At 23.2% G+C, this 10,421-nt stretch overlaps 1 protein-coding gene across 1 annotated transcript; it reads right to left on the reverse strand.

Annotated features, from left to right (window-relative positions):
* Positions 1 to 245: 245 nt before the first annotated feature.
* Positions 246 to 3,374, reverse strand: LOC122851026 (LARGE xylosyl- and glucuronyltransferase 1-like). The gene is made up of 9 exons (XM_044150074.1): positions 2,957 to 3,374; positions 2,730 to 2,870; positions 2,563 to 2,669; positions 2,309 to 2,492; positions 1,390 to 1,934; positions 1,162 to 1,311; positions 755 to 1,057; positions 418 to 692; positions 246 to 342 (listed from the first exon to the last, which is right to left on the reverse strand). Exons 1-9 carry the CDS (start codon positions 2,967 to 2,969, stop codon positions 246 to 248), a joined length of 1,815 nt encoding a protein of 604 aa, XP_044006009.1. The 5' UTR covers positions 2,970 to 3,374.
* Between the last annotated feature and the right edge of the window lie 7,047 nt (positions 3,375 to 10,421).

Consider the following 10,421-nt stretch of genomic DNA (forward strand, 5'->3'; position numbering starts at 1 on the left):
ATTTCGATTAAAATAAAAAATGTATGGAATTCTTAATGAAAATAATGTAATTATATCAGAAAAGATAAAATTAATTTTAATATCTTAATATGAAATAGTCTTGATGATTTTATTGAATGAATAAATGATTATATTAAAATTAAATGGATTTTCTGTTTTATTTTTTTTTTTTCGAGATTTGACTGATGTGCTTAACTATTCACTAATTAGAATATTCTATTAATTAATTAGAAAATTATATTAAATTATTCAATGACAGTAGCTTTTCCAGTAAGTGTGGATGAGTCTTCATCAATATCTTCATCTATTTTTCGCATCCGTTGAAAATCAGCACTTCGCGATCTAAATAATGGTATTATGAAATTAAAAGATAATAATTATTAAGTAATAATAATTAATTATTAAAATAAAATCTACCTCATTTGTACTTCTTCTCGTTCACGTTCTTTTCTACGACTCTCTAAGCTTCGATAAGCCACACAAACAATTATCATTAAAATTGGTATCAATGCTCCAAATATTATTCCCCATGTAATTCCAGCTTGTCGTGCACAATTCAATTTAATAATATATGATATTAAATTTTCATAAAGATTATGTTGAAGTAAAAAAACAACATCAACTTGAAATATAAATGACGTTGATAATTCAGATGTACCAATATTTCTCAAATAATTAATTGGATAAAATTCCTAAAATGTAAATAACAAAATTATTTTATAAAATTAAATAATTTTAGTAAAAATATATTTACCCCATCTTTATAAACAATATGATATGCAATGTTTTTACGTTTACGTAAATTATCTGATGAACGTATGTAGTCAATAAAATATTGTACTTCAGCATCAGTTAAATACAAAGTGATGCTTATTGTGCCTGGCCATCTTTGACAAAATTCATCCGACAAAGTGATTCTATCAGCACTGCATTGAGTCACCAAGGCAACATCAGATTTTGTATAAAGATTGTATTGATATTCAAAAAAATATAAATGAGTTCGATAAACAATCGATGAGCCCATTGTAAATTTCGTACAATCATCAAATTTATTTGTCTGATAAGAAAAAAATATAACAATGAAATGCTTTTAAATTAATTCCCATAGATAGATTTCGTTTTTTTTAATTTAATTATTTTTTTTCATATCATTTTACTCACATTGTTGTCAACTTTAATTTCAGAACATTGAAATAATTGTCGTCGTAACAAGTTACCATCCATTTCAAGAAAAACTTTGTGCATTCTATTAAAATCAATTGCATGCTTATTTTGTACTTCCTGTTTACGAGGTGAATTCCAATGTAGTATCTAAAATAAAAACAATTGTTAATGAATTTTCAATTTTAATTTATTGTATATTAATTTTATTTTATTTGTCTTTTTTACTTTAATTTGTTTTGAATTTTTGTAGCAAGTTTCACTTTGTGTATGATCACTCAATTGTACATTCCAAACACAATCCAAAGTAACAACAATATCACTATATTTTTTAATAACTGAATTCATAATATCTTGATCAGCTAATACTGTTTCATGAACTTCCATTAATACTTGTTTTGTTATTCGTGTCCAAATTTTATTAAAATTAAATTCTCGCAATTTTTTGAGATTCATCAACATAACACCAGTATTAAATCCACGTCCAATTGCTGGCCAAATTAATTGTCCATATGATAATTTTTTAATATACCAATTGCTTTGATTTTCTACTAATCCAAGCATATTATTATTTTTAAAATTATCAAATTCATCCCAGAGTAATGATATATCAGCGAGAACAGTTATGTCTGTGTTAAGTGCCAATACTTTATCCTGGCTCAATAGATCCGGAAATATTAATTTTAATAATCCATAAACACCAGAATAATGCTTGTTTGGTATCCATGATACTTTTGGTATCCATATCTCAGCTGAATGTAGTGATACTTTAACTTTCAAATAATAAAATTAGATTAAAAAAAATTTTAATTGCATTAATAATTCAATCATACTAATTTTTACAAATATAGAATAAATTATTTTCAAATTGATGATAATTATATTATCAATCTAATGTAATAAATGAATTTAAAATTTAAAAGTTAATTTTATTAACTTTATTTTTAAAATTAAATAAAAATGTGAACTTTTGTTCGACTAAAATTTACGAAATTTATCACAATTTCATTTTTAATTATTGAAATAGTATTTTATAAAATTTTAATTGCATTAAGTATCAATACTTGAACTAACTTTATGAATTTAATGTAATTATTTGTCAATCATCAGGTCACATGTCAATTATATAATTTAAATATATACATACCTTCTGGTAAATTCCAGGTATCGAATAATGTTTTTAATGTTCTCAGTGATATTTCATCGACAAGTAGATGAAAATGAATAGGTTTTGATCTATAAAATATTATTGATTTAACAACTGTCACCAATGATTGTGTTGAATTGTAACCAGCACATACCATGGCAATATGAACGACATCACATTTTTTCTATAAAATTAAAAATTCATTATAATATTACCCCTAGTATTTAAAATAAAAAGCAAAATTTAATACTTACATGATATTGACTATTGACAAGTTGATCTTTGGCTTGATGTATACCATCAACAAATACATTTGGTATACTTAATGTTTCTTTGGATAATTTTAATTCAGCCTCTCTTGCTGATAAATAAAATTGCTGTTAAATTAATAAAATTTAAAATACTATAATCAAAAACTTACCATTTATAATTTTATATAAATAAAAACCACATAATAATAGTGAAATTATTAATAAATATTTCATCCATAATCGAGACATTGTAATACGCCATACAAGTCTATTGAATTTGGTAGTAAATGACATACCATTCCAGTGAGCATCTTTAAATATTAAAATCAGTTAATAATTAATTTTTGTGTTATTAATAAATTTATCAATTTATAAATAATTTTATAGTAATACTTACAATGTTCATTCATTGATAATATTTATTGTATTGTGTTGTTGTTTATCTCCAGTGTCAATATGTCAACACAAAACAAATATCTCTATAAATCAACAAGTTTTATTGTTAAACTGTATCATTATATTATTTATACAATGGCAATCTTATTATGATAAATATTAGTTGTTAAAAAATATCTTTGTTGATAATATTAATTGTATAAACACTGAATTTAACCATAACCTCAAGCAGTCACCACCTAGACCAACTTGGTTTAACTTATAAAATTATGTCTCTCTCTTTTTCTCAATATTATGATAATAATTTACATAAACTATTTTTCTTATCATTTATAAGACAATTATTTATATATCAATTATCAATTTTTATACATGTCCATTGTTGATTATCAACACAATATATCAGCAATTAGTGTTAGAGTGTTCTTCCAACCTAGAAAAATGTAATATTGGTGTTGAAAATGTATGTTTAAATCAGATAATAAATGCTCCAAAAAGTATTATTAATAACAATAACCTAATACTCGAAAAATATTAATTAATTAATAAATTAGCAACAAATAAATTGGTGTAGATATTTTTTTTTATTTAAAGAAATTTTTACAAAGTATTTTTCACAAAAATCTCAATTAATTTTTGATATTTTTATATTACAACAGAAGCATTCACTTGAACAAACAACAAATGACTTAGTTTAAATTATCTTTAACTTCTACGAACTATTTATATAGGTATATTTTTTTTATTTAAAAAAGTAATCTACTAATATTAATTATAAAACAACAATTTAAAATGGTGACTTGTCAATTTAACAAATTATGACATCATGATAGTGTTCAGTGTTGCAATCAGTCAAAATTATAAATTTATAAATAAACATTAAAAAACATCTAAAGTTTAAAAGTAAAAAATTCTAATCAAAGAAAGATTTAATAAAAAAAAAAAAAAAATTAAATAAACACACGTTCATTGTTGAATAAAAGTATATAATTAAAATCTTGTTGTTGTTGTTGTTCAACTGTTATCAAAATGAATTAGTTGATAATAATAATTTTTATGTTTTCGTTTCATCTAGAAATATAATGAAAGTTTATTAAATAAAAACATAAAATCGACAAATACTCTTGTTCAGGAATTTTTATATTACTTTATTACTCAATATTTAATACTAAATATTAATCAATTGTTGCTCGGGGAAAAAAATAAAATAATAATGGATAAATTGAAAGCGCCAAAAAAAAAAAAAAAAAAAAAACCTAAATACAATTTAATTTAATTTTTATTGCTTTTATTTATATTGATTGAATATTATTTTATTTAATAAAAAATATAATTTTTTCGTAAAAGAAATAAGTATCAGAATATTTTTTTCAATAAACAAACAAATGATTTATAATTTCAATAGTATATAATATATTAATTGTAAAAACATGTATATAATAACTGTAATATATGTTATAAAATAATATAATAATAATTATAATAAAAATTGATGCTTAACAAAAATATCAAATTTATAATTGTATAAAATTTATCTAATCTACAATAATAAAATCTAATCTGATAATAAAAAAAAACATAAACATAATAAATCGAAAATTTTAAATATACGCGCCTACACTTGACGCCATCTTGCCTCTCATGAAGCAATATTACAAACTAAAATTTCCTAAAAAATTTCAGTTGTAATGTTGGTACCTTAATCTGCAATATTTCCCCACCACGGCTTTGCTCTGAAATTTTAACATTGCGTGTCTGGACTGTACCGACTGTACCGACGAGGACAACACGACTACCATTGAGTTTCTCTCGGCGACACGGAGTTCGGCTGCCAGTTTATTATATTTCAGTGGAACATACACGAATGCTGTGCCGGTGTTACACCACGTGCTAAAAAGTTTTCACTCGTGCTTTTTTGCTAAAAAATAGTTAAAATTCAACAGTTAATCCTTACTTAAAAAAAAAAAAAGAAGAAAAATCATAAATTACTATTAATAAATATTAAAAATTAAAACATTAAAAATGTCTGTGAATGAAGTTTCATTACCAGCCTTAAACGATGAAATAACAAAGGTTAGTTTTAAAATACAGTTTTCAAGTAAAAAATTAATATTAAATTAGCGTTGTTGATTTTTTTTTTTATTTTATTTATTATTATTATTATTATTAATATTTTCATGATTTTCTTTTAGATTGACTTTGTTAATGATGATTGTTTGTCTATCATATTCAAGTATGTGCCATCACGTGAAAGACCAAAAATTGCATTGGGTACGCTACAATTACAATATCAATTTATATTCATTCAAAAAAATTATTTATTGATTTTTATTTATTTTAATTAATTTATGTTTTAGTGTGTAAAAAATGGAAAGAAATTCTTCGATCATCGTGGGGTGATGTTAAAAAACTGAAGTTTACGTACTGGAGTTACAACAAAAATTGTCTAAATAAATTTGCCAACATACGTCAAGAATTTTGCTTCGTCTATTCAATGCTATATAATTGTGGCAAATTTTTAAACGAATTAGACTTAACTGCCTTCTGTCATAGAACAGCATTGCCAATTGTTAACAACCATTGTCGCAACGTCATGATTTTACGAATAAGATGGGTTTTTTCTAACAAAATAGTTAGATTTAACAATTACGCTTTATCAAATTTATCAAATCTTAAAACATTATCCGTTATTTTTCAAGGATATGAACATCAATATATTCCGACTGAATTTATTGATTCACTCAATAATGTTGCAAAGTCATTAACTGATTTAATTATTGCAAATTGGCGAGATTATATTCCATCATCTGATTTTTCCAGAAGAAAAGATTCCCGTAAGTTAAACTTTATATCTAGTACAAAAACATATAAAAAAATCTTTTCATTTTTTAATTTTATTTTAACATATTTTTATAAATAATTTCAGGTACTTGGTGAACTTAAGGCTCTAAAAAGACTTGAAATTGGAGGAATTGATAACCCTGAAAAAATTTTCCATTATTTGAAAAGCAACAACCATGAATTATCCGTATTATTCAATTATGATATGATGGCAGCAGTCCCTGGTATACTTGACCTAAAAGAGATCAGAACTTTGAATTTACTAAATTTTAGCTATATAACTGATGAGGTTTTATATACAGTCGTAAACACAATGGAAAATCTCTCCGATTTACAGTTCAATGGAGAGTACATAACTAATGATGGAATAGTATCAATTTCGAATATTAATAATTTACGTAATCTTGATATATGGGGAAAAAATGATAAAATTAGTGACTCATTAAAACTTTTAAAAAATTTAAAATTATTAAGATTGCCTAATTAAAAACTACCGATGATATAATAAGTGCTGTACTTGAAAATTCACCAGAACTTTATTTATTACATATTCCAGAATCAGCCGCAACTGTTCAGTTTTTCAAAACAGCTGCGAATATATTAAATACACGTGAACAACGTTTGGCTGTAAAGGTTCCTTTTGATTGTGATTTCGAAGAATATGCAACCAAATATTTGGAAATATTGCCAAAAGAATATTGCCCATCATTTAACTCATGGTTATTAAACATGGACGGTTTCGGGATTATACAAAAATAAAATGATGGGAAATAAAATGATTATATTAACGTATCAATTCTTTTTGATGCTCTTTTTTTTCCTAAATATTTAAAAAACAAAAATTATTATTAGTATTGGTTGTTTAAAAAATAAATTTATATTTAATTAATCAAAAATAAAGAATAACCTGTTAATTATTTTATAAAATTATTTAGTATCATACTATACTACATACATACTATTGCAGCTTCATCTTTTTTCATCTTCAAGCTCAGGCATTACATGTACATAAATATTGTAATGATTTAAAGAAAAAATTAAATTTGTCAAATGAAATTAATTACTGTCATTGATTTATTTTTTCATTTTAAATAAAATATATTTCCCACATTTATGCTTCAATTTTTAATTACTTAATTTATTTTGCAAATATGTATCATTTGTATCTATTTAAAATTGAAATATTTTGTAATGAATTCGTAATAAAACACGATTTTTATTTTCTATTTCTAATAATACCGTTCACCAATTTAAGAGCAATAAATATTTAACTTTTCGTTATTTCAGGAACTTTGACTTTGATTTTATTACTTTTATCTTTTGAATTTGTATATAACTCGAAGCAACAATCAATTGTATAGCATCGAGAATATACAAAAAAATAATAATTGTCGAATCATCGCACTTGATAAAACTATACATCTATTTTCTGATGTATGTATGGTTTTTAACGTACTAAAATATTTTTAGCTTTTAATTTTGTTTAACAATTTTCAAAATAACTGGAAATATGGTAGTTGATGTATATAAAAAAAGCAGCTATTCAAAAAAAATAATAAATTTTACATCGTCAAGTATATTAAATGATTTGTTTAAAAAAATAACAATGAAAAACTTGATTAAAAATCAAAATGAAAAATAATAATTTTGGGAGAATTATTATTGCGTTATATTCTGATTAATTTTTGCCATGGTCGATTGGTATGTGTATATAATTAATTGTTGATTATTTTTGTGTTTATAATAATTATTATATTTTAAACAAAATTTAACAGTTCTTAGTTCAAGATATATTGAATGGTCAACGGCCATGTTACTATTTAAAATTTAAATCGTTTTTATAATTGCATTAAATAATTTTTTGGTATTTAGCAAAATGGGATAGTTTAGAAATTAGAATTCCTTTTTTTTTGTATTTACTTATCATCCACTTGGTCTTGTCTATGCAAGCTCAGCAAGCATTCTCCTTTAAAAAGAAAATTAAAAACGAAAAGTCAGAATCAACGCGATACAAGAGTGAAGCTTAATTAAAATAATCTACAAATATTATAAATGATCTATTAATATATCAATAAATATTTTCATCAAATATTATTTTTTTAAAAATTTTCGTTAATTTAAATATGAATTTTTTATTTATTTTTTAAAAATCATTATTTTCTTTTGTACACGTAATTTTTTAGCACCACTAGTAACGTTGGACTCGCGTTAACAGGTGTTGACTTTTACGTATACATACATTGACTTTATACTATTTTTTTTTTTTTTTTTAGTAAAATTATTTTTTAATTAAATTGGACGAAGCCTAGATATTTCTTCTTTCGTTAATTCCAGCTAAGCGTTTCCATAATTTTGCTATGAAAAAAAAAAATATATAAAATTATTTAAATTACACACTTTTTCATAAAATAATAAATAACAATTTACTTGTTATATGAATATTATTTTAGTCTTATTGATTTATATTATGCACACGTTTGGGCTAGTCCCATTATTTACTTGTTATACGAATATTATTTTAGTCTTATGATTTGTATTATATTATCCCTTTTTGCTAAATTACATTTCCCATGTAATTTTACACTGTACCCCTAAAATGGCACTAAGTGCTGCTGGGTTATTAATAAATAAATAAATAAATAAAACATATTAATAAGATAATAATAAGATATAAGATATTTCTTTTTCGTTATTATTTTGTGTAGATATATATTATTTATGATATTTTATATCATATCTACGTAAAAATATTATTTATAATTATTTGTTTTTACGAAATTCATATATGATTATTATTATTATTTAACATTAAAAAATGGCTTGGAATTTTTTATTTTTGATTACCCTTTCATAGCATTCACATTTTAATAAGAAAAAAAAAAAAAAAAAAAATTATCAACATAATGGAAAATGTATATTATTTGAGTGATAATTTATCAATTTATTTATAACAAATACATTTAAAAGAAATATTAATAATATCAATGAAGCAAAATTCGTTTATGATATAATTTTTTATATTTTTGATTGATTTTATTTCGACATTTAATTATTTTTAATATTATTTTTCTATTTGGTTTTCTAAAAAGTGATAAATATTTGTCAAAAATATTTGTTTGAATTGGAAAATTTACACTTTTATATTTTATGCTTATCTAGTTTTAGTTAAAGGATATAAATCAAGAAATTGGAGTAGATTTTTTTTTTTTTACCGATTTGTATAGACGTACACTTTGCACTTGCTATATTTTTTTTTTAACACTCAGATGTTCAGGATATAGTCAAGTCAAAAAGTTCTACGCGATTACTCTCACAAGTACTTGACAGCTTGAAGACTCAACGACTTGACGAAACATTCATGTGTACGTATACAAATAAACTTGCCTATTTATTTGTCGTTGCATTGTACTATTATCTAAAAGTTTAAATTTATTTAGAATTGCTTATTTTATGTGTCGCTTAGTTTATGTATCGATTAAGACAAGTCATAATAATGTAATTAAAAATTTATTTAAATAAAAATAGATCGAATTTTATGAAAATAATTCTAATTGTAAAATCATTCTATATTTCATATAACTTTTTTGATTTTCATTATTTATTTATTATTTTTTTTATATAAGGTTAATATAAAATATTTTAAAAAAGTTATCTAACAGTACGAAACTGAATAAAGAATATACCATTATAACTACCCTCATACGTATTGCTTTGTAACTTAGCCTTTGTTTAAAACGTCCATAAAAGTATTTTAAAAAATGTTGTATATTTAATATTTAAAATTATCTGACATTGTTTTATATTATTGATTCGTTTTTCATTATTTATTTATATATTCTTTTTCTATCAGGTCAATATAAAATATTTAAAAAAAATTACCTAACGGTATAAACTTGAATAAAAAATATCTTCATTATTCTTAACTTCCTGGTGGAAATATTACTCTGGCATTACTCTGGCATTTCTCTGTTTTTGGCCCATTTCCAGAGAAATTACTCCGGTATGAGGTTGGTGGCGGAGAAATTACTCCAGCATGAAATTGATGGTGGCAAAAAATTGATAGCTGAAGAAAAAAAAGGATTGAATAATCAAATTAAAAAAAAAAAAGTTTAATTATTGTAATTCATTCCAACTTGTTTTTTTTGAATGTTGCTCTAACTTCACTTTTTTTTTTTTTTTATGACAACCGCTCGGATGATTTAAAATCACCCGCGCAAACGGTGATTGGCTCTGGTAAACTCCGCCTTTTTTGGTTGAAATGATTTTTTACCGGTGAAAAATACGGTTAAAAAAAATAAAACACCGGTAAATTAACAACCCTAATTTTTCAGTGAAAACTCTATGAGTTATCGCCAACAGAAAAGTCATAGGTTTCTTATGAAAAATCGGTATCCAATTGACCTCGTGAAATAATAACATTATATTGATGAAAAATTAAATTGAATATTGTTCATAATAAAAAAAAAAAAAAAATTGAATATTGTTTTTTGCAAAATCTTCTCTTTTTTTGATTAACTAATTATTACAAGATTGTTATTCGCCAAGGCCGGTAGATGAACAGTTGACCACCCAATATTTAATGCTAAAATTTAAATACAAAAAATAAATAAATTCAACAACAATTT

This window comes from Aphidius gifuensis, linkage group LG3 (assembly GCF_014905175.1).
Source record: "Aphidius gifuensis isolate YNYX2018 linkage group LG3, ASM1490517v1, whole genome shotgun sequence".
NCBI lineage: Eukaryota > Metazoa > Arthropoda > Insecta > Hymenoptera > Braconidae > Aphidius > Aphidius gifuensis.